General features: G+C 31.8%; 1 protein-coding gene across 1 annotated transcript; it reads right to left on the minus strand.

Annotated features, from left to right (window-relative positions):
- Positions 1–1,980: 1,980 nt before the first annotated feature.
- LOC144855397 (plexin-A2-like) lies at positions 1,981–26,605 on the minus strand. Its single transcript, XM_078713245.1, has 37 exons — positions 26,534–26,605; positions 24,894–25,956; positions 24,423–24,632; positions 24,094–24,219; positions 23,665–23,780; positions 23,384–23,498; positions 22,972–23,131; positions 22,347–22,443; positions 19,934–20,045; positions 19,152–19,259; positions 18,401–18,490; positions 17,785–17,869; positions 17,476–17,639; positions 16,936–17,102; positions 16,466–16,574; positions 15,993–16,129; positions 15,568–15,732; positions 15,291–15,375; positions 14,528–14,776; positions 9,854–9,997; positions 9,373–9,592; positions 8,959–9,092; positions 8,548–8,669; positions 8,295–8,360; positions 7,937–8,011; positions 7,730–7,796; positions 7,298–7,444; positions 6,840–6,993; positions 6,524–6,627; positions 6,263–6,347; positions 6,079–6,179; positions 5,658–5,750; positions 5,275–5,441; positions 4,797–4,944; positions 4,442–4,582; positions 3,602–3,676; positions 1,981–3,261 (listed from the first exon to the last, which is right to left on the minus strand). The coding sequence occupies exons 2-37, from the start codon at positions 25,899–25,901 to the stop codon at positions 3,172–3,174; spliced, it is 5,436 nt and encodes a 1,811-aa protein (XP_078569371.1). The 5' UTR covers positions 25,902–25,956; positions 26,534–26,605; the 3' UTR covers positions 1,981–3,171.
- Between the last annotated feature and the right edge of the window lie 18 nt (positions 26,606–26,623).

The following is a 26,623-nucleotide window of genomic DNA, read 5'->3' on the forward strand; positions in this document are numbered from 1 at the left end:
AAAATAAATAAATAAATAAATTGATAAAAAATAGATCAATCAAATTGTAGAATCAGAAAATAAAACTAAAAAACCACAGTAGATCAATGTTCAGCAGCATAAATCAAATTGCGACATTCGATTGTTGTCTTTTTAATACTTTAACATTAGGTGTTGTTTTAATTTTTTGGAAAATAAAGAAATTGAAACAGCATTTGTAATTGGGGGTGGTAAACTGTTCATCATTGATGGACCGGAGTATCTAATACTGTTTTGAAAATAATTGGTGTTGTGGATAGGTATGTGTATATTAGTTCTAGAACGTGTAGGGTAATTGTGAATAGAAAAATTCGGAATAAACATTTTGTTTAAATGATTTGGAGAAGTGGAATGCAGGGCGGAGAATACAAATTTGCCTTGTTGCATTATGTTTATATCAATGAGTTTGAGGAGATTAAGTTTGGAAAATAAATGGGAAGAATGGGACCGCGGTGGAGCGCCAGATATAATCCTGATAGCCTTCTTTTGTATAATTTGCAGTTTACTGAGGTTGGATACGTAAGTATTGGCCCAGACAATGTTACAGTAGCTCAAATAGGGAAGAATGAGGGAGCAGTAAAGGGTTCGAAGAATATTAAGGGGTACAAATGAGGATAACCTAGAAATGATACCAACGCTTTTGGAAGTTTTATTCTCTACTTCTTTAATATGATTTTTCCATGTTAGATTGCTGTCCATAACTACACCTAAAAACTTAGCTGATTGAACACAAGGTATATCATGGTTGTCAATGGTAATTCTGTTGGCTGATAAGTCAATAGATTTTAATAGTTGTGGGGTCCCAAAGAGGATGAAGCTACATTTTTTATGATTAAGAGAAAGTTTATTAGCTGCAAAATATTGGGACAAATTTATCAAATTGGAGTTGACTGTATTGAATAAGGATTGGACATTTTTGTTAGAATAAAGAACAGTAGTGTCGTCAGCATAAAGGAAAAAATTAAGCCCAGATTTCAATCAAATTCGTCAGAATGGATTTTGAGAATAGAACAGTTCACACTAATTAATTCCGGACGTACCTAAACGTACCTATCCCGAATCCATCATGCTCAGTGTGAACGTATCTTTAAAGATGCTGTATGAATAATGTTAAAGAAGATATGTCCAGTTTACGACGTAGGCGTGTGAAACTAACATGTTATATTTTATTCGATATCTTATTATTATCGTTTACAATTGTTCAGTATTTTCAAACTCAGGAGTGACAGTGCATCTTTTAATTGGATTCATTCATTCGTTTTATTTTCATTTAGCATCGCGATCTTAGGAGGCATGTCTTTTAACAAAGAAACATCTACACGCTTTAAACAGTTATTTAGATGTGATTTTTCGCTTGAAATCTTCTTTTGGTTGGCTGTTATCTAAGAAAATATTTGTTACCATTACAGTAAATTGAAATTAATTAAGAGTAGTGTTCCCTGTCTTAAGCTTGATTCTCACTAGCGACGCAACGTAACGCAATCTACGCAACGTAAAGCGTGGTTCCCACTAGGACGCAACGCAACGACCTATCGACGCAAAGTACTGTATTGCGTAAATCACAAGTGGGAACCGACGACGCAATAGTGCTGCAAACATCGTAGGTTTGATTTCACGCAGGCGGGGGCAAACACAATGATTGGAAGGGCATTTTCTTACGTTGCGTAGATTGCGTTACGTTGCGTCGCTAGTGGGAACCAAGCTTAAGCAAATGCCCTTCTAATAATTGTTTGCCCCCGCCTGCGTGAAATCAAACCTGCGATGTTTGCAGCACTGTTGTGTCGTTGGTTCCTACTTGTGATTACGCATACAACACTTTGCGTCGATACGTCGCTGCGTTGCGTTCTAGTGGGAACCACGCTTTACCAACTATCAATGTTATTGGATCCAGGATTTTGAATTAGGGGAAGGGGGCGGGGACCGAGGGCATAATTGTTAAATAAAGTTCTGAAACTCAAAATGTACTTATCTAGTATTAACTTTATTTTGCAAGTTAGATAAAATATATAAAAATCATCATAAAATATATAAAATTGTTAATATAATATTTGATTATGAAATGGACTCTGCAAATACCATTATTATACAATCTTTATAAATGGCATCTTTTGGAACATGCATGACTAAACCTTTTTATATACAATCTTTATAATAGGCATTTAGAAAAATATAAATCAAACCAAACTTATGCTGCCTATGACAACGTATAAAAATAGTTTACATATAATTTTATAAAGATATATTTAGTTAAATTATGTCAAAATAAAAATATAAAACAAACTATTACTAATAAAATGACATTATAGATTCTCCAAAACTGTATACTGGTCAAAAAGGTTTATTAGGTTAAAAACAGAAACAAAAACTGTATGTGCTAACAGTTTTAAAAATCCCGAATTGGGCATGCGCAGCAGAATTTTGAAATGAATAGATTCCGATCATCTGGTCACTCTTTCTTTTTATTTCATTAATATATTTTAAGTTCGTTGGAATGTAATATAAACTGTACATAGTGGTCACGTTTTAATTTAGTCTACACCAAATGTATAACCTATTTACATTATTGTTGTGGTTGAATGCATAGAATACATTTTTCTGACTTTTTGGGCATTTTCTTCTCCATTATAACGATATACGTTCATAAAAATACAATTTCATTCACTTTAATACAGTTATTTGTCACTCGCAGACCAATGTCTGTGATTAGGTAATCAGAACTATTTTTCATACACCTTGACTATAGTGGATGAATATTGTCATGGTAATACTGTACAAACTTGAATAAAGCAATATTCTATTAACTTAGCCTAAACATTTATGTTGAATATTCTTAGCTTTCTTGAACACAGTTACGTGAAATTACATAATGAGACAGGCCTAACCTGCTTGATTCTGTCTGTGTAATCTGCCTATGCAGCTCTAGATATTCTTTGCTACTATATTTGTGTATATCTTTATTCAGAAGAGCTAATTTACTTCTTGATTTGTATCAATTTTGCCTCAATTAATAATTCTAATTTAAGCTACACTGCAATATAAGCACAAATGATTACATACTATTTTCTTTTAAACTAAAAATATCTGCACATTCTCAAAAACCAGTCTGCATTGTGATACCTTTTGCAACAATTCCAACATTCTTGTTGTAGAGCATTATGTACCCATCATAGAAGGAATTTGCTCCAGCCTGAACCCTATCCGACTTCTACTGCACGAGTCATCATTTTCTACAGCCTTACTTAACTGAAAACAAATCATAATATTAATTAGTCACCGAATTTATATATATGTAGGTATTTATTCATAAAAACACATAAATAGTACAAACAGAAGGCAGCCAACGGCTAAAAAATTCTGCAAACAACGTACAAAGTAAAAATTCAAACGAATCTAACAACAATATTATATATAAAAGTACACAGTAAATCAAATCATTAGAAAATAGTTATGATAGTCATTAAAATTTGTTAAAATGCCAAAAGACCCAGAATTTGAATGCAATGTTCTTATTTCTTATTGTACATATGTACGTATGTCGACTTTGTGACCCAACAAAGTAATAAATAAATGTCTTTATACTCACCTCTGTATTGCAACTGTTAGCATATGAATACAAATGGTCCAGTATACTCTTTTTACTAAAGATGTTTTGGAACTTCTACAATGGAAAAAAACAGAAAATGTTAAAGATGTATTGTCCCCCGGAAAAAATAATTCTTAAAAAATTTGTTATTGAATATGCTATTTTAATGTCACATAATAGTTACACACTTTTACCAAAAATTGGTTTAACAAAATTTTACCTGAAAAAATGTAATTTAAAGTAAACAAAATAGTAAATTGGTTGCCAGCAAATGTGTTTTTTTGGGTGAATTTAACCATTTATTTTGTCATTTTTTTTTGTTTCTATGGAAATGATAAACCTTATAAAACTACAAAAAAACCTATTCAAAGTCTGATTTTATTAATCTTCATTTTTCATGTTTTTGGGGACACTAAATCTTTAAAGATGTATTGTCCCCCTGAAAAAATAATTCTTAAAAAAAATTTTTTTTAATATTCCATTTGAATGTAACATAATAGTTATCCACTTTGACCAAAAATTGAATCGAAAAAAAATGTATTTACCTGAAAAAAATTGTCAAATTGGCTGCCAGCCAATGGATTTTTGGTTGAATTTAACCATTTATTTTGTCATTTTATAAGTGAAAACATTTTTTTTTTCGTTTTTTTTCTATGGAAGTGATTACCTTTATCAAAACTACAAAATAACATATTCAAAGTCTGATTTAATTAATCTTCATTTTTCATGTTTTTGGGGGACAATACATCTTTAAAATAAAAATGTTTGTTTTTTAAGTTAATTTTTCCAGTTGAAGTTGTTTATCCTTCAAAAATTGTTTCATTTGATATTGAATCTTACGTTTGACGTTTCTTTCATTTGTCTTTCCATCTCCATGTGATCCAATTCCTGCATATTCTGAATACTCTTGTAGAAGGAATCCACAAGATTGCGATACGTTGGAATCTCTTTGGCAAAGAGTAATCGATGTGCATCCGTATGCTGAATAGAGAGATAGAAAATATTCATTATGTCTTATGATATTTTTATACATAAGCATACGTAATGAAAACCCTGCTAAATTCTAAACACATCATTCATATTCATAAGTATAGGTCATGTGATAAGAGTCGAACCTTTACCCTCTCTCTGACAGGGTGGGTGCCATACCATTAAACCACAAATATTTATTACCATTAAATAAAAATGTTCAAACCTTAGAATAGTGTAGCTGGTTTGTGGAACATGAATCCGTAAATGCATTAGAGATGACAGAGAGGGCGTCCTTAACTTGATGGGTCTTTGGAATGTCAAATAGATTTTCAGGGTTGTTGATAACTGTAACCCAAAACCGTTCGCATAAACTGTGGAATTAGAAGACAATATTATACAAACATTTAATGTTTATGAGTGCAATGGGCCAAATAATTTCATTATGTGAAAGATGAATGGTTTCATCTTTCACACAATGGAATTATTTGCCCCATTGCACGAATATAAGACATTCATTTATTATTATTCAATTTATAACACTCTTAATACTTTTAACGAGAGGCTAGGCCCAAACCATTCAAGAATGAATTGATTGAATAGATTATTATATAATATAATTAGTATTAAGACTAAATAGTATATGTCTACAATAATGTGGGTTGTAATAGCACATTGCTTGCTTATTAAACATGCAAATATACCTTTGATTTTTCCAGGCTTTCAGAACATCTTGGCCAACTTTATGCCTCCTCTGCTCACGGTCTAACAGGTCAAACATGTATTGAATTGCCAATGGCAGACTGTGGTTGTCTGATGCTGGCTGTAGTATGGACTGGAACATCGTTTGTACATACTCAAGGATAGTTTGCTAAAATGTAGAAAACAGTACATTTACAGTTACACATCTACTTACTTTTACTTACCATTTGGACTAAAGAAATTAGGGAAAGAAGAGTTGTGATTCAGTATTAACTTTTAGTGCTCAAACCTACATACCATAGGCTATGCTACCCCCTCCTCCCTTCCTATACCACTTGCTTAACCTCCACTTTCCCAACCCCTGGTTCTGGCCCTGCTTGCTTACCTTTGTTGAAAGCACTCTTGGGAAAGACAATTCATCTATTTTTCTCTTCTTCTGTTTAACTTTACCACCAGCATTTTCCTCCGGTTCATCAACCTGTAAATATCATTTTTAAATTCTACATTTATTTGTTTTAAAATCAGAGAATTTAAGCACAGGACCGTGACAAGAAATTATAATTCTACAATTTAATAATTTGTAAAAATGTTAAGGTTTCTATTTTCTGGGCTGTTACTGCGCAAGACAACTAACGCCATTAAATGGGTAAATCATAAATGTGGGGAATGACCCATGACCAGCAGGCTACAAGTGCGGACGACACATACAACAATATTCTTCTTCCCTAAGTGTCCCTTGGTGTCATAAAACTGGGGCTGTTTTCTCTGAATTTTTTAGGCAACACAAATGATCCATTACAACTTACCAAATGGTAGACGGAAGATCCAAGTTCCAAATCAATTTCATCAGCATAGATGACAGACTCTGGGTCAAAGGCTCCGCCATTAAATGCTAAATTTTCTAAGCCTGCAAGAAAAACAAAATTAAATTTTAACATAATTTGATTTAAAATGTATAAATTTGACTTGCAACTTATTATAAATAAATACCATTTAAGCCACTAATGTCTTGGCTAATTCTAACGTTTGCTTCTTTCTGTTTCGGCACAAGGGCAATTCTGTATCCACTCTTTATCTATAAAACAAAAAGCAACATTATATAAATATATTTTATATTCTTAACCTATTTTTGGCACATTTTGCTCACCATAGATATTGCCTGTCCTCATTAGTTTATGTAAGAGCAGTATTTACATTTTGTTTAATAAGAATATTTTGTCCAAACTTGAGTATGATATAATGGAAACTTACTTTAAAGTGTTCCAAGGTGTTTAGCTGTTTTTTGTTTCCGTTGACCTTTGACGTGTTATCCAAATCTCGTAGAACCAAGTGACCTGCAGCTCCATGTTGCCAGTCTAAAGACGCAAATGGTTGATATCATGGATTGAATAAATGAATTGTGAATGTGCCTTGTGCTTTATTTAAGTTAGCTCTCCATAGCAATGTACATAATATAACCAGTATTGTTTTTGATGCAGGCTAACAATATTGAATCAAGCCCTGTCAAAAAGGTGACAGTTATAAAGATATAATAGTTAATTAGTTTTAATGTTATACAGGTACTTACCTAAATCAACATCTCTGGCTGGTCTTCTTTTAGAATACGGTTTATTCTTAAACAATGCATCCAAAATCTTTTCTTTTGCCTGGTTGATGGTGTCACAACTCAAAACTTTAACTCGTAAGGTACTACCATCTTCAGAGTTAATTACCTCTAGTGTCTAAACATAGAATATACAAATACATACAATTTTAAAATTGTTTAAAATATTTTTATTTATTTTTTTTTTTACTAAGACAGTGGCATGTGTCTAAATAATAATGGTTGAATATAACTGAATTGTGTGTACACTAGTGAAGACAGTTGATAGACATCTAAAGCTCTGTCTACACTATCAAAAAAAATGTGATGTGCCCATATATGGACATGATGACATCATATTAATACCATGTTTGGGCGGCATATCATACCATATTTGGGCAAATCACAAACGCATAATTAAAAATTATCCTTTAATAACTTACAATTTCCTCGTAAAGGGATTTGACACTAAGGAGTGTGTTCAAGCTCAGCGAATGCTGCGAATGGTGTGTGATGGCGTCGACAGCACCTTTGTTTACATAACATCGAATAGCTTGGTACATCAGGTATAGAGGGCGGGCATTATGCTCCTAAAGAAGTATATTATGAATGGTTAATATATATTTTTTTTTAACTTTATCCTATGTTTTTACAATTTTAACTTCTATTTTTTGTGTATTGCTTGTAATATTTTTATTGTATATTGTTATTGAAATTGATTTTGACAAAATGAATGAACAGTGAAAGTTTCATAGTAAACAAATGCTATACTACTTCCATAAAGACATGTTATATAGTATAAATGGAAACATTTATTTAGCACATATAGTTATTAAGCACACAATTATAAATTTGAGTAAAAATTAACGGTTTACCTGTAGGTGAGAATACATACAAAGACACACCCAGTTAGAAAGAAGTTTTTCGGTGACACCTTCATTTCTGAAGAAAGAGAAAAAAATCACAAGTTACCAACTTCCTATTTTCAATTCGTCAATGCTCTTCAGTTTTAGTCAATAACCAATAGATGTTGACTTTCACAAGCATTCTCAGTACAAATTAATTTGTTTTCTTTACATTACCTTCTTAATACTTGCTTAGCCTTCCTTTCTGTAACCATGTGCTCAATATGGCGTCTGACTAGAGCCTCTAAAATGCTGAAAAATTCATAATAAATATGTAACTCTATCTGACAGTGCATTACTTGAAGAAGACCCTCTAATTACCATTTGAAAGTGTAATCGGACATCACCTCTGCACATTTTTAAGTTTGTAAGTAAGTAAGTAAGTCTACATTTGCGTGTAGGCTTATTTTAATATAAGTTAAAACACTCCCAATATTCCACATAATTTCCATTTTTTTTTAATCTGGTTTTCTGGTTTTTTTTCACTGATTTTAGCAGTCTAAAGAAGTGGCATAAAGTGAATGTATTTACTTACCTGGTGAGATAATTTAGTTTGTCCTCTACCACCATCTCAATTGCCAGCAACGAGGCAAAATTTGATCTGCAACAAAACAAATCATTGTTTCCTAATTAAAATCAAGTATTACAGTATAGCTACTAATAATTCACTATGTGGTCACATGTCAATTGGTCAAATTATGTGCATTGCATCTCAACCTTGCATCATATTTAGACCAGGTGAGGTCAATAAAAACTCACTATATTGTAACACAGTTGATTTAACTTACTTTTCTCGGACACTAAACTTGTTGCTATTGTTGATAACTTCAACAAACGTAAGCAAGAAGTCTCTGTTCATAAGAAGTCTTGAAAATTCTGTCAGACCATCCCCGATGTGTTCATTGGAATCCTACAAAAAAAAAATACACAAAGATTATGTTGATTGTTAATGTATTTTAATTATTTAGAAATTTCTAATTGTCACACAGACCTATAAATGAACACATAGATGTGGATCGAAAAAGTCTCTAATTGTTGTAAATTACAATGCAAAAGATAGAACATCAGGTTAAGTTCAGAACTTGCTGGGTTTGCTGCTAAGCTTAAGCAAATCAAGAAGAGAGCCTTATTCTTTCAAACTGGGTAATGTAATGGAACTGTTTTTGGCATTTCATAATATTAACAAAATCGACACTTACAAATTCTCTTGGTCTAGCATCGTAGGCCGAGAACATCATAATCATTGCATATTCCTTTGGTCCTCTGAAAGGCATGCCATGCCCATCAAGATCCTGTTCCAGGTCATCTAGGTTCAGAGCCATTTCTGCAATAGCTGTAAATCAATCAGTCACATGATGAACCATAATGCCAATCAATCAATCAATTAATTAATTGAGCTGTCAAACTTAAAATGATGTTTATTTATTTGTTTTTCTTACTAAGTATAAATAAATGACATGCAATATAACAAATATTGTGGTTCATACAACTGGCACAGACATCTCTCCCTACATCACTTTTTGATGGAAAACTCATGAACAAGAAAAAGCTAATACATGAATTGACTGTGTTGAGGTACAAATTTAGAACCAATTTGGCATTGAAGTGATTACCTTCGTGAGCTTGACTTTGCACAGCCTCTACCATATTGTCCATTTCTAAGAGTACTTTCTTGTGACCTTCTTTAGCCTTATTTTCACGTTTCTTTAACACACACATAACTAGTAAAACAAGAACAACTAGTGTTCCAAGGCAAGCTCCGAGTGCAATCCAAATTTCAGTAGTTTTAAGACTGACTTTTCCAAGTTCAACATAGTAATTTCCTTGTTTAACCTGTATCAAGCATTAATTAAACAAATATCAATTAAGTACAAAATGTGGTGAAGGGTTATTCCTCAAAAACGATTATCTAGTGTAGATTCTATATTTATAAGCCAGAGGTAAAAAATAGATAAAGCAAAGATGTTTTAAATATCGTTGTTAATATAAATACACTCGTCTGCCTTGACATAAAGTTTTAGGATTCGAAATAATGAGAACAATCTACTAGAGAGCGAAAGAATTGTTGTTGTTTAATTCTTGATGTTTACTTACAGTCACTAACTCATTTGAAAATGACTTTTGCTTTATTGTACATGACAGCATCATTTCAGTCTGTGACACACCTTCGCAAATTTCACCTCCAACCTTAACCTCAACATCATTTTCAACATTTCCTGCACATTTTAGATTTTTCCCCTAAAAAATATAAAATAAACTAAAAATATCAAATATTCTGAATAGTTAAAAGAATACACTTATAAATATGTGTAGATGCCAGGGGCAGATACAGGATTTTTTAATGGGGGAGTACTAGCATATTAATATCAAAAAGTAGTTCTTAATGTCATTTTAGCTGTCAGATGGGGAGAATGCAATCCCAGCACTATCCCCTATTCAAGCTGCTCTGTCATGCTTGAATAATTACATTTTTAAAAATTTTAATTTTTTGTGTGTTATGACTTTTCATGTCTGGTTGAGAAATACTACTTGACCTTCTTCATCGGACCTTTACCTTTGTCAAACAATAAAATATGTCACTCCTTGCTAGTTTCCAGATTTTTAATCTTTTCTTACAAGGCAGAATTCTATGTAATAACTTAAAATTAAACTGGGCTATTTTTGTGTTATATTTCATGCAATTTACACGATTATTCCAAACATCATCCCAGTTAATATCATTGTCATTTAGCTCTAAACACCATTTAACTTGTGCTATTGGAACAATACTTTTGGTAGTGACCAAATTATTGTAATAGAAAGTTGCTTTACGGTTACTTTTAAACAGAGAATCACTATTTCTTCTATTATCTTGTATATTAACTTCATTTGTTAAAATCATTTTCCATTCATTTGGAATTGCATTTACTAAAGAAATGTATTCAATTATTCCATTTCTTTTTTGCGAAAGTGTAGAAATTATTTCCCGTGCAGTTAGTATTCTATTTTCATTTATTACGTCTCTTATAGTATTATATCCAGAGATTATCCAGGATTTAAAATATAGTGATTCTTTGTTTAAGGTGATTAGTTTATTTTCCCATAAATTTTGCTCTATAATTTCATAATAGTTTATTGGATTTTTACCAACCTTAGTGTTCAACTTAACTACGTTGTTCAGCATTTCTTTATAGAAATCAGGCATGATAGCTAACTTAGTATGAACATTAGGTTTAAGATGGGTAGCTTTAACTGTATATTCTATGGGATACATATAATAATTCGGAATAACTTTCCATTTTCCAGGGTCTGGACTTAGCAGACGCTTAACCCAAGTTAATTTTAAAGCGTTTACCATTGATTGAAAATCGATCATTTTCAGTCCTCCCTTTTCTACTCGTTGAATAAGGGTATCTCTCCTTATCTTTTCACTTTTCCCATGCCATAGGAATCTATATAATATTTTGTTTATTTTAGGTATTATATGTTTAGGTATGTTTATAATACTGGCATTATATATAAGTTTAGAAATTGCTAAAGTTTTAATTACGATTATTTTTCCAAATAAAGATAAAAATCTTCTTTCCCAGAGATGTAAGGTGTTTTCTAGCTGGGTAATCTTTTCATCCCAGTTCTTTTTGTCACATCGTTTTTCATCATATCCTACATATATTCCAAGAAATTTAACAGGTTCTATTGTCCAGTTGATGTTCAAAGGTTTGGAATTTTTATTCCTATTCGAGCCTATCCACATGCCATTCGTTTTACTTTTGTTTAACCTTAAACCAGAAATATGACAAAAAGCTTCGATTTCGTCAAAGAAACAGTAAAGACTTGTTTCATCTTGACTAAAAATGACAGTGTCATCAGCCAATTGTGCCAACTTAACAACGTTTTTTTTGTTTTCATTTTTTTCATTTTTTGGGAGAGTAAAACCTTTGCATGAAGGGTTATCTCTTATGTTTAAGGCCATAGTTTCAACAACCAATATAAACAACAAGGCAGACAATGGACAGCCTTGCCTTACACCACACTCCATTTTAAAGTGTTCAGATAGCCATCCATTATTATTAACTACACATTCTGTATCCGTATATAGAGTTTTTATCCATTTTAAAAATGAATCACCAAAGCCAAATTTTGTTAACACTTTAATGATTAGATTTCTGTCAATCGAATCGAATGCTTTGGCAAAGTCTAAGAAGACGATTGCTCCGGGTTTATTATATTCATTCGAGTAAAAAAGAATGTCATTTACTAGACGTACATTTTCACCTCCGAATCTCCCAGTGACGTAACCTTTTTGGTCATAGTCAATAATTGATCCAATTACTGTTTGTAACCTATTTGCCAGAACATGGGCCATTACTTTATAATCAACATTTAAAAGGGTGATTGGTCTCCAATTATTAAGTTGTTCTCTTTCGCCACTTTTAAATAATAGATTGATTATTCCTCGTCTTTGTGTATTGCATAATCTGTTATTTGTATAACAATAGTTTAGGGCATTGCATAAAGTATGTTTAATATGTTCCCAAAAAAAACGATAGAACTCAACGCTTAGGCCATCAGACCCAGGACTTTTGTTGAGCTTCATTGTGTACAGTGTTTTAGTGCATTCTTCAATAGAGAGGTAACCTTCACATTTATTACTTTCGTCTATTGACAATTTATTTATTTTTGTTTTATTTAGATATCTATCAATAACCTCTTCAGATATATTTTTGTCTTTGTACAGTTTTTTATAAAATTTAAATTGTTCTTTCAGGATTTCGTCTGAATCAGAAGTAAATTTACCGTTTTCTTTCTGTATTCGAGTTATATGTTTTCTTTTTGCATTATTTTTTTCCAGTCCTAAAAAGAATTTATTATTTTGTTCTCCTTTTTCGAACCACTCAACTCTTGAGCGAATTTGTGCACCTCGTGCCTCTTCCGTGTATATGTTTTCTAATATTTCTGTTCTATGTTTTATTTCTGAGTCAATTTCTTTACTATAAACAGTGTTTAGCTTGTTTGTGAGGTCAGTGATCTCTCTAAGTAATGTTACTTTTCTTTTACGTTTATTCTTTTCTTTTTTAGCACAATATTTGCAGGTAAATTCTTTTATTTTTACTTTTAGGTAATCCCACAGAAGGTCAGGAGTTAAATTGTGTTCATTTGCATTTGTGTTTTCTATGATCTTTAAAATATTGTCTGTATAGACAGTGTCATTTAGTACACTATTATTTATTTTCCAGACTCCAGGACCTTTTTCACACTTTTCATTAAAAAGTTTTAGTGAAATAGCTTGGTGATCTGTAAATAAAGCTGGTCTAATATCTGTATGTACGACGTCACCGTTTTTGTGCAAGTCTTTTGAGATAACCCAATAATCAAGTCTTCTATAGATTTCTTTCCGCCTCCAAGTAAATTGAGACAGGTTATTGTGGCAACGCCTCCAGACATCTATTAGGTTATGTTTATACATACTTTTTTTTAATACTAACGGGGAGCTGTCATAATGTGGTATACTTTTCCTTTGATCTACAGTACGATCAAGTACACAGTTCCAGTCACCACCCATTACAATATATTCATCTTTTTTTATACCAAGATTATCTATTTTCTTTTCAAGCTTATTAAAGAACAATGTCCTTTCTTTATAATGATTTGGTGCATATACATTAATTAAATATATTTTTTTATCATTATAATTGAGACATAAGATTAGGATTCTTCCTTCATTATCTACAAATTTATATTCAATATCATTTGTATCGAAACTTGATTTGAGAAGGATTGAAACGCCTCTACTGTTAGTTGTTCCAAAACTATGATAGGCTGGTCCTTTCCAAAATTTTTTTATATAACCTACAGACATTTTATCAAAATCTGGAAACTAGCAAGGAGTGACATATGTGACAATTGTGATATAAGTATAGAAAATGAACAACATATGTTATTTTTATGTAATGTTATCCAACCTGTGTGGATACGATTCAACGAACTAATTAAAAAATGTTTTCCTGAAATGCAAAAGATTACTTTTTTAAACATTATTGTTGGAACGGCAAATAAAGTCGTAAATGAACTATTGTCGTTATTTACCTTCTGTATTTATAAAATGTGTTTACAAAATAAAATTGATAAACGCAAACATGATGTAAAATTAATTTGGAAGTTATTCTCTCTCGAAGTCAAATACCAAATTAATAATGAATATTCATGTAACTTAACTAAAGCCGAGATTAAGTGGTCACGCATAAAAAAAAATGTTCTTAATTTATTAAATTAAACATTATTTATTGATCTTTTCTTTACTTTGTTTTGATCTATTGTATTTCAAATAATATAAATTTATGTCTGCGTATTTGTATGTATGTATATGTATTTATGGATATGTACGGGTGTGTATATGGTATGTATATGCATTGTATATGTGTATGGCATGTGTATGTATATGTGTGTAGGTATGTATACATTATGTACATATATTCTTTATAGTTTCAATGTGTATTGTTGATATGCCAATTTTAAATCATAATTTTAATACAGTATTTGAAATCATGGTTATATATGTATTTTTGTGTACTATTAATTGCAATACTTATACATTACAGCTTATATCAATTAAGTATTTAGACATGTTACTATTTTAACACATTCTTTTTAATGTTTGTCAAATTATTTGTAAGAAAGAATGAAAAAAAGAGAAAAAGAGTGGAAATAATAAAGGTGGGTTGTTCCCACGAAAGACAAAAAAAAAAACAATAAAATATGTAAGGCTGAAAAAATAGCTTTCAAACGTACCTTTAAACTCAGTGTATTTGACAAAAGTTGCAAAGTTCCATCATTGACGTCATCATAATGCTCAGACTCATCAAATGTGAAATATATTGGATCCGTTACATACTTGAACGTACTTATGTTGTATACGTAACCATCAAAGAACACTTGCATTTCAGCATTGAAGGCTTCATCTTCATCACAACTGGTTGGACAATTTCTATTAGGTAGTTGCGGCGTCTTACAAATTACATTTTGTTCAATCGTGCAATTCTGAAAAAAGTTTACATATTTTGTCATCTTAATATGCATCTTGTAGGCTGGTGATTACTTTTTTCACTCAGCTTTCACCCCTTTTGCCTCACCTAAACTCCAGTTTTTGCACACATGAGGCAACACTGGCATTATATACAATTATGGAACTCAAAACACTACGGTTGAACAACTGGATACTCTAAGCTCCAGAAACGCACTAAAGACACACCTGATGCAACGGTGAAACGTACTGACTCTAAATACCAGAAGCCGAAGATGAACATGTATTTATATTTACCATTCACAACAATAGATAGGCAATATTTAAGTTTGATTTATTTCAAAACTCTGAAGTTGCAGAATTGATATGAATTGTATCTCTCTGGGGTTTCTAGTCGACATTGTGAAAGGTACTACAGTAAAGCTCTGGATGTTTCTCCAGAGTTTATTCAATGTGTTTAATGTGAAAGGTGCGTGCAACTTCATTTCCTTTTCTTCATAAGTATTAAATATAAATTTATTAGTAGCCTACCTCAGTAATATTTTGTAGAATTACCATAGTTACATCCTGGACTGCGTCAAAATTTTCTCCAATAATTTCAACTTCACTGCCGCCACTAGAAACAAACCAAAGTAATAATCAAAGCTTTGAACAAAATATAAGTAAAAACAATGCACTTTGGTTCAGAGGGGGAATTGGTAGTTCTGCACATGTAACAATTCAAATATCTTTAGGTACATTTTAACAAGACAATTATACAAGAATACTAACCACACTTCAGTTTCCAATTATTAAAACCGTTACTTACGAGCATATACTTTTTTCTGATGAAAAGGGTTTAACCATTGGATTGGCGGTAACATTAAACATTTTAGAGGACTTCCTGGTTGTGTTTCCAAAGTATACAGTAACATTGGCTCTCCCTTCACTAGCAGATTCAGTAGTAGTACAAATAATAGTTGTATCAGTCTCACTAAAAACAATTAAGAAATTTGTTTGTAATAACAATAATAATGAGTAAACTTATTACTTTCAATTTTTGTTTGTACAGCTGATCAACTTAACTTCGTCAATTGTGGTTTTGTATACTAAGCTTATGAGAATGAATGAATGATTTCTTAATACATGCACCACTGATAATCCTGATGTAAATCTCAGTAAAGCTCTGTCTACACTATCAAACTTGTCTTTCTCTAGCTAGTGTAGATAGAGCTTTCATAATTGTATACAAACCTAGTAACAATGCAGTCGGCTTCCCCTATTTTGACAGTTCTATGTGAACCTGTTTCTAATAGTTTTCCATTAATGTTAACAGTGGTTCCTCCTGCTTGTATTCCAAGTTCTGGTGTGAAATTGGTTATTTCTGGGTTCTGTAAATGAAAATTTAATTTATAAGACTGATTAAAACTACATGGCACATAGTTTTACAATATTGATGTGTGACAGCATTCTCTTAAACCTTAAGGTAGTTTTTACAAGTACACCCTTTAAGGTAGTACCTATTTCAACCTGTGTTTTAGTCACAAATGTTTCTAAAGGCATCTGTTCGTACTCAATTAACTTTCACTCTCTGGAAGTACTATGGGTTTAAATAGCTTTTTTATATAAGATATCATAACCTATTTCCATTATCGGAACTTCATGGTACCAACAGTATGTAAAACATATTAGATCATTAGTATCATTGAACATTTTTAAAAATATACCTGGTAAGACAACTTATTGGAGATAGTGCTGTTGCCAGCTTCAGAGATTATTACCACTCCAACATCTGTACATTCGTCAATTGTGCATTTGGGTGCCTCGCACATTATACTAGAGAAAAAAAATACAATAACTATCCCATTTTAAACCTATATACAGTAGTGAGCAAAATAGCTTATTACAGATGTCTATCATGTATATTGCATTGTGGGATACACTTTTACAAGTGCAACAGTGAATTGTGGGATACTTTATTACAAGTGATACCCTATTACAAGTGCAACATTGCATTGTGGGATACTATATTACAAGTGCAACAATGCATTGTGGTATACTCTATTACAAGTGCAACATTGCATTGTGGATACTCTATTACAAGTGCAACATTGCATTGTGGGATACTCTATTACAAGTGCAACATAGCATTGTGGTATATTCTAGTGCAATGAACTTATTAGTTCAGGTATAATACCTTTGATCATATAAATTAAAAGAACCACTGATGATGTCACATGGTTTGTCGTTAACATTGATGCTCAAAACGTTGCTTTCGTTAAGTCCAAGATTGTACGCAGAAACTTTGATTATATCACGGGTCGTTGCCATGTCTACATCAAATGCAATAGTTGGTGGTGTGATCTGCAAAAAAAAATGCACATGCCCGGATCAATAATTAATTGTGTATACATAATATATATAAACAAGCAAGTTATAGACAATACCAATAGGCCATAACAATATAAAAATTTCTCTTTTTTAGAAAAAAGAAGATTCTACCTTAAATCTGCACCTTTTATAGGAAGTGGTGCAACGCAAGGGCTCTTCAACGCTGGGCTGCTCATGCTCTGGGCCCCTTGGGTTTAGCCAGTGAGCGCTCATAGCTGTTACACCACTGCTTATAAGATAAATCTCTCTATTCTTCTACAATTAAATTTATGTTCTTTTATAGGATTTACTAAAGTAGTCAAGATACATGTAGCGATTCAGTCTGGGTTTGTAACTGGGAACTTACATTTCTTATTTCTGGTGGTCCGCAAACATCAATTGCATTGTTACAAGTGCCACTGTATGCACAGGAAGTATCGCACCATACACACTCATAAATCGAGGGAGTGACGACCTTTGACATGCATCGGCTGCAGTCAGGTCGATTCACTGAACATTTGTACAAATCCACTAAATTAAAAAGAAAATAAACATATTTCACAGACAACAAAACATTGAGGGATTTCAGGATGTATAAAGTATGATACCTTAAAAGACATTTTTTATTTTGGTAGATTTTGACAAATGAAATATACAAATTTAATGTTTGACTTACATTCATATTCATGGTCAATGACATTACTACTCCATTGTACTTGCATCTCGATAGTTATCTTGTCAACGTCAGCGATAAAATTATACTAAATGAGAAATACATACATAGGTAATAACATCTACAGTCTACAATCTACCTACAATATCTCTATAGAACAAGGGTGGAATTAAATTGTCCTAACTCAAGGACAAAATGGATTGAACAAAACAGAGCAAATATCAAAGCAAAGAGAGGAAATCTAGAAAGAAAGAAGTGATGGATAAATAAGAAATGTACATATTATTACATACAAATTTCGCATGCATTGTACACACATGTACACATACCAAACCTGTTTGATTGTAATGGATCTTATTCAATAGTAAATAAGAATCAAAAACTAAGAAAATATAATTTTACATTTATTAAATATTCATTCATTCATATACACATTGAGAGCTTGCTTATATGAACAGACTATTATTATTATTATTATTCAGTTATTATAACAACAACTGGGGCCCTCACTAGAAGCAATAGCTTGTCTCATGAGGGCTCCTACAATACAAATATGTAGAAATACCTAGAAGAAAAAAAAACTGTATAAAACACAAACGTTTGTGTAGTTTATTCTTACCTTAAACGCGTCACAAGTAATATTACTTTCATCTAGTGTAGCTGAAACTGACTCCATTTTTCCTTCAATCTCAAAGATACATTCATAAGTCTGAGGGAAACATTATAAAATAAGTAATTAGTGTTGTTAAGCTCTGTCTACACTATCAAAATAGTTTGACAGAAAACATGTGTCTAAATATGGTAGTGATATGACATCATAATGTCTATATATGGGCACACTTTTTGTCACTTAAAGAAAACAAAAGACAACCATTCTTAAATTTTAAACAGTATTATTAAAAGATTTAGAAAGATCCAAAAGTGACGTCAGATAAAATAGGATTATCATTGAGGAGGCTCAAGATGTAACAACAAAAGAAAACATGTCAAATATTTATAAATAAATTCAAATATGACAAATTTAATTTGATTTTTTATTATTACAGTTTGAACTGAGTTATCAGTGGCAGATACAAGATTTTGAAATAGGGGCGAAAGTGCAGAATCGGGAAAACAAACATACAAAACACACAATGTAAAGCTCTGTCTACACTATCAAACTTTATATGACAAATACATTTGATGTGCCCATATATGGACACGATGACATCATATCACTGCCATATATGGGCACATCACACTTTTATTGTCCAACTAGTTTAGTGATAGATAGATAGTGTAGACAAAGCTTAAGAAATGTTTTTGATAATATAATCAATTTAACAACATGTCATGCATACTTTAGAAGTTGGCAAGAAATATATCACTACCTTTCCTTGTGGTACATTCCGTGTTGGAATGACAATCTCCCTAAGGAAGTTGACAGGAATCAATTCACGGACACTATCGGAAATTATCTGAGGGCATTCTGTTTCATTCTACAGATAAAAAAAGAAATAGCAATTTAAAATACAGGATGTTTACAACCGTATTAAACAAATTATTTGTGGTAATGCCAACAAGTTCTAAATAAGGGAAATATTCAGATGAAACATGTGCACATAAACTGTATTAATTTTTTACAAAGGAAAAAAAATCTCCTATTGTAAAAGTTTTAGGTTATTGACACGTTAGAGTAGAATTCTTCTTTGTAAATTCAGGCAGATAACTTAATGGTAATACTTAACTTAAAACATTTCCCTCGACCAAAAATGCATTAATTAACAGAGGTAAACAAGTTAAACAAATGGGTGGGGCTTGATAATTGGTGAATTTTCTCAACAGATCACCAACCTTGCATTTAGGATCCCTTTCTGATGTGTTTTTGCATGTTTTGTATCATTTTGAAAGAGCATACTGGAAGGAGCGATCGGTAACGTGGACATTAGCGTGCCATTGTGATATTTCTTAGGCACTGCAACATCAATTTATGTGTATAAAATTCTTTATATAAAATCAATGGTACTACAAATTACAAAAACAGATGGTAAGTACCTTCTTTGTTCCTTAGAACAACTTTGTAATTGTTGCACCATTGGTTTGATATAACTAATTTTATACACATTTACAAACATCAATTTCTGATTTCGTCATGATTCCTATACCACTTTACCTGTTTCACAAATAAATTTGTATTGGGTTCACTACATTGTTCCGCATCAGTGCACACATTATCTTCAACACACCATCTACATGCTTCCCACCCATAAACACATTCAGAGCATCTGTGTATTAAAAATTCAAAAATGTGTTAAATAAATTCGTGTGAAAAGTGTTTGAATATGAGAAAAATAGTTTTATCACAATTTTTTTCAAATTAGAATAAAATAGTAAAAAGAAGTTTACTATATAATTTTAAAATAAAATTTAATAAAAAAAGAGAGGATCGATGCTTCGAAAGAAATATTGGAACTAAGTTAGAATAACATAATTATTCTAGATGATTTCAAAAAAGCAGTTTGCAATGAGAAGAAAAAAAGATATAAGTTTAAATGTTTCCTCATAGTCATGACCTACAAAAGTTTAAATATATTGAAACAAATGGTGTTAAAACCAGGAACCATATGGAGAAATAATGTTCTAACAACATATGGCAAAGATCCTAATTCTATTGTAGAGATTACAAATAAATAGTCTACGTGACAAAGTAAACGGAAGTAGTGATGAAAAATATTGTGTAATGTGGTATCGGGAAAGTTTATACATTTTTTGAAACAAAAAATCTAAAAGCACTTTTTACAGCCATGAAATACAATGATTTATTGAATATAGAGATTGAAAAATTAAGGTAGTTAGGTGATACAATAGCCTGAAGCTGAATTAGATTATCTTCACAGCTTCCATGTATGTATAGCTTTACTGAGGTGATGCGTATATCAAATAGATCACAAAGAAGATTAATAAAATCCTAAAGTAATAAAACAAATTATTTTTACAATATTGTAACTATTGTTATGTAATAGGGGCTGGACTTGATATGTATATTACTTTTTCTAGCTTCTTCTTTCTATGGTAAAAATGCCAATACTATTAATATTATAATTTTATTTTATAAGAACAAAGAAAGGAAATAAATTTGAAAGAAATGAAAAAATAAAGGAAGGATAGTAATATAATGATGATGGTGCTATTTTGAGACAGGTTATTTACTGTAGCTTTAGCTTATTTGTTTTATTATAATTATATATTAATTGAGATACAGGCACAGTAAAGTAAACAATATTTGTTTGTTTTTTCCAGAATTTCCTCTGTTCTTTCTTTTTATGTGTAATTCTAACCATACAATTCGATAGAGCATTAATAATATCCAATCATTCAGAAACTTAATTAATATCCAAAACCTCATTATGTCGATCATTCCAAACTTAATTGTCATTTAATTTAAAGTTTCATTTAAAATACACTAATAAAATATTCTAGAATATATTAGATGCTAGTTTTTAGCCCGGATAGTAGTGGATTAAACCAGTTAGTACTACCAGGAAATAGTATTATTAAAACAAGGAAGCATATGGGTACTAAAAAACGATTGTGAAGTCATAGAGGTGAATTCCAAAGATCATCATGACCCTATTTATATAGGCAGATTATGAGGAAGTAAATGTTCTATTTAACATGTCATTTTATTACACTGTACTACTATATATGAGAAATTATATTGGATATATGGCACATTAAAAATGCTTTTATTTATCATTATGATAATGAAAGAGAAGATCTTCCTGAAAATTTAATATCACTTTGCTGCATCTATTGAACTAACAACCTATTTAACATCTATTTCTTCAACAGAAATAAATATTTTAGTGAATATAATTGTGAGAAATCTTAAGTATTATGGCCTAATGATAATAAATGCAGTGGTCAGTCTAGCATCAGTAGAAATTGTTTTTTAAAAACATAGAGTGGCCTTCAGTAACTTTTAAACAACTTCTGGATGTTAGTTTCAGCTACTTGTTTTACACACTCACTGTCTACATTCTTAAACTTAAATTCCACCTTTAAAACTAATTTTGCTATCTTTTATACTAACAATCATAGGTGACTCAAGGGGGAGCCAAGCCAGCCCCGGGGTCCCCCTTAATTTTGAAAATTGCAATACAAAAGATAGGACATAAAATTTGCCATTAGATCTTTATCATTGACATCTGATAATAGTACAGTTGTGCGGTTTAAAGTTGAATTGCATGTTTTCAATTGAATGGTTTTCTTATAATTATTGCTCAGCAGTTCAACAATTAAAGCATTACTCATAATCCTTTGTGGCTTTTTCAATAGATTTTGTTTATCCTTTCTCCATACAGATTTATATCCTGTTCACTATCAATACATTATTCATTCTAATCTAAATTTGTATTTCTCTATTCATACTAACACTAAATCAATTTGTTTATATCTCTCAAATTCTTTATGTAAAGTACCCCGCAAATTGTGTCTATTGTATGGTTGGATCTCCAACCTGGTGTGTCCCCCACTCCCACCTTCCCTGTTTTTTCTTGTGAGTTTATTAATTTTATTGTACTTACGTGGAAAATCTCCCGCAATTGTAATACACAAATTCGGTTTCTAAAAAATTAATGCTCGTTTCTGAAGAATATACAGCAAGTACAATTGTAATGAATTCTGAAATCGTAAAAATATATTTGTTAAAAATATATATTAAATTAAAAATATATTAAATAGTTTTCAAAATTGGCTATGGTTGTTTATTGGATTAAACAAACAGGCTTTTATTATTCCTTGAATATTGTCTGCTGTAGATGTACCGTACTATGTAAAGTGGAGTGAGAATGATTATTTGTTTATAGTTGTTACAAAAAAATAAATTACAGTATTTCATTATTATTACCCTGCCTTTTGGTATTTAATCAGCCCCAACTTATTTTTTTTCATTTTATTTTGTCTTTTGTGGGTTCTTCCCACTTTTATTTCATCGAAAAAACGCATCAATCTTTAATAAACAGGTATTTATTTATACAGTATTTAAAAGTAGATAGAATTGTCATAGAAACATGTCAACATACGTAAAATATTATATATAGGCACACAACAAAGTCTAATATATATAAAAACAAACAAACTAGCATGATGATATAAACTTATTTTTTGCGGCATGGTGTTTTTACTTATATTAAAAATCTTTTTTTTTACCTTTATCAGTAGGTATGTTTGGTATTTTATCTAACGAAGGTGATAAACACGTGGTGGCCGTCCCAACTACGAGTTCCGACTCAAAGGCACCCTTGTCAAAATCACATCTATAACTTGAGCCGTCAGTAAGTGGAGGAAGTTCCTGTATATCTAAAGTTATCTAAAATCAAACATCAACACTAATAATGTAATGATTAGTCAAACAATAAAAATACAATGAATTAGTTTATCCAATTGCACTAGAAAGCATACTGTACATTTCCAAGTCTCTGTTGGGACTTACTACAAATTAAATATTCCATATTATACCACTGTATTGTTCATGATTTATCAATATTAGGTAGGCTAAAGATATTTTCTATTAAGCTACCAAATGCATGCATGCATTCTTTGTAGTATTTTGGACACTTACGGTTTGGCTAGCTTGTGTGTCAAGAAGAGCAGGTGGCTCTACGGATAAGATTTCAGCACAAACAGCGTTGTTGTATGGAAGCCATGTTGTTGCGCAATCTTGTTGGCGACTACATCTGAAAATAATTGTAAAGAAAATGAATACTTTATTACTGGGGAGAGGGATGGAGGGTGAAGCTTTGATTGGGGTGCTCTTGTCTACTTTATGAGTGAAAATAATATCCTCCTCCCCATCTCGTTTCCACAATCCAAATGTTTGATTCATTCACATCACATTCTTACTTTTTTTCCAGAGTACACCATCCGCAATATGGGTCACCATCGCTGCCTGAATTTGGTCCAATGCACTCATCGCATGTAGTATACTGAGAACAATTCTCCACACGTAACTTTAAAACCTAAAAATAACAAATAAACATTCAGTACTAAGGTCAAATCTAGTACAAGGCTAAAGATTTTTATAGTGCTGTGGAGTAACGTATATTTTTTATGAGATAATTTATTTATAAGGCCATCTTAATTCTTGAGTTATTTCAAAAACTTAACTGAAATTATTTCTTTGTTTGATTCTTAATCTAAGTTCTTCCTTACTGTTTCTGCTACTTTTGAGTTTGCCAGTACTGTAAGCCTATTATACAATAAACAATTCCTTGTAACTTGTTCGTTACCTTTTATGTTCATTAGCAATGCAGTTTAATTCTTTACTCTCACCTTTTGTTCTGTCAGTACTGTAATATGCGCAAGGTTGTCGCTGATGACTATGTCAGGCTTCACAGGTTCATCATCCAAGGGAATGGTTTCATACACACGTGATGTAGTAGCGTCAACAATCTGTGCCTGTATGTGTTCATTAAAAATGAAATTTAAGCTCGTTAATTTATATATTATCATCTTTAGTGAAGGTGGCCTATCCAGTCTCAATGAAGGAAATAATCCTAAACAGCCCTCGGAAACCTACAACCCTAATGATAGATAACTTAAAACATCGTACATTTCATTTTGTTAATGTTGCCAATATTTCGCACCACCATTGATCTTACCTTTAGCAATTCTCCACTGGCAGTTCCTAGAAATGCTATCGTGTGGTTCTGTTCCACTACTGTAGTGATGGCTGTGAGATTGTGATTTGGTAACTCTAACACAGGATCAGCTGCAGCTGCTTCTGATAGGAGGCCTTGTGAGTATTTATATGTACTGCCATCATTATTGCATTCAAAATTGATTATTTGGGCATCAGTCAAAACGGGGATCTGATAAAAAAATAAAAACTTTATATTAATATCAGAGGATATTTGCGTGAGATACAAGGGCACTATCAGGTATTTATTTACAACCTTTAAGACAATTGTAAATTACTGTCTTAATATGTACCATAAAATGTAACCATTATTTGGGCATTGGAATATGTTTTTAGAATGCATCTTCACAACTGACTCTAAACAAACAATATCGTGATAATGGGCAGGTTTAAGGGAGCAACTTTAATTAATAATTTGCAATAACATACTTACATTAGTTTTACAATCCCTATTAGCAGCATACATCAACTTATAGTCCGCAACGGCTGTTTTAAGGCAACCACTTAAGGCTGTAAAAAATGCATTATCAATGTCGATCAAATTAAAAATACAAAGAGCAGATTCTAAACTAGTAGAGCTCCTTGAAAAAATGCCAAATAGAACCTCATCCTCAACTTGAAAACCTAGAGATACTGAAAGTTCTTCCCCCAGGGTGCCAACAGACACTCCTTTCACATTGTCATATCCATTACATTTTAAATGTATTTCAGAAAAAGTATGTAGGTTTGCTCCACTTTCACAAACACGACTGAGTCTAGATGTAAGATCAGCGCTCAATGAATCTTGTCTATTTGATACGAAATAACTGGATCCATTATACGAAAAACCAGACACATATTCTAACATATTGATATGATAGCCACTTGCTACTTGCATTCCATTTTCATTTCTTGGTGTTACAGGTGTAAGATCGGATAACTCCCTTCGTGAAATAAAAGAGAATGTTTCATCACCATCATCGCGCGAGGCTGTGTATAATGCGCTACCGGAAATGGCTGGAGCTATAAATCCCACAGCTGGTAAATCTTCGGTACCAACGACTTGCTCGGAAGATGTAAACAAATATTGAAAATCAATTAAGTTGCATGCTTCACATTTTCCCATATTACCCCCTCCACATGTTATCAATCTATCGTTTTCATAATCGATAACGAGAACCTTGTTGACATTAACGCAGTCATCCGATTCATCACAGGTCGAATTGCTATTCAATAACATAAGATCATCAGACAATCTGAACACCTTGTTGTTTGCGGCAACGTAGACATCTCCTGTGCGATTGTGGATTGCGATATGTTGCAAACTGACTGGAAAGGATGGCGTGAACTGATTTAAAAGGTAGGCTGATAAGGTCTCACTTTGTATGCTTAGTGTCTGCAACCATAACACTAGTAACGCAAAGTTTAGCTTATATAAATGAGTGGTTCTTAATATATCCATTCTGTCTTTAATCAATTAAAATGTATCCTCTTTGATCTTTGGCACATGATATATTCTGAAAACAAATAGATTTAAATAGAATTGTGAAATTTTTTTGAAAATTGATGTCAACAAAACAGTTAAGAAATGCTTTGGATATTTAATTCATTTAATGGAAGTGGAGATGCTGGCAGAAAGTTTTTATAACCTTGGCAACAACATTCATAATAACTCACCATTTTTCGCTAACAGTAATAATAACGTAGAACGAGCATTTATTTTGAAAAAAACCTCCTTTAAGAATAATTTTAAAAAGTGGTGTTGAATTTTTCATAATAATTTACTCATTTTTAAGGGCAAACGTTAACCGAGGGCATTCTAAATTGCATTACTTAGCCTAGCCTACACACAGAATTTTGTAGTACAGTGGTAATAGTGCCACTAAGTAGTGGTGGAGGAAGAGGGAGTCGCACATTTTTAAATACAGGGTGAAGCTAGCTCGCTGCCTAGCCTACCTCAATGCTTCACCGAAACTCGTCAGTCTGTATGTATTATCTTGGTCTATGAATTTACTTTTTTACAGTTTAAATATACAGTTACATATAGCATTCGTCTGTTAAGTTATTATTTAGACTTTATATTCTTATACTTACCTTAAACATCTGCCAAACCTGGTCAAACTACGGCGTACCAGTATACAATTGTTGATTTTCTCGATCGAAGTTTATTTACAAAACTTATTC

This window comes from Antedon bifida, chromosome 11 (assembly GCF_963402885.1).
Source record: "Antedon bifida chromosome 11, ecAntBifi1.1, whole genome shotgun sequence".
Classification (NCBI taxonomy): domain Eukaryota; kingdom Metazoa; phylum Echinodermata; class Crinoidea; order Comatulida; family Antedonidae; genus Antedon; species Antedon bifida.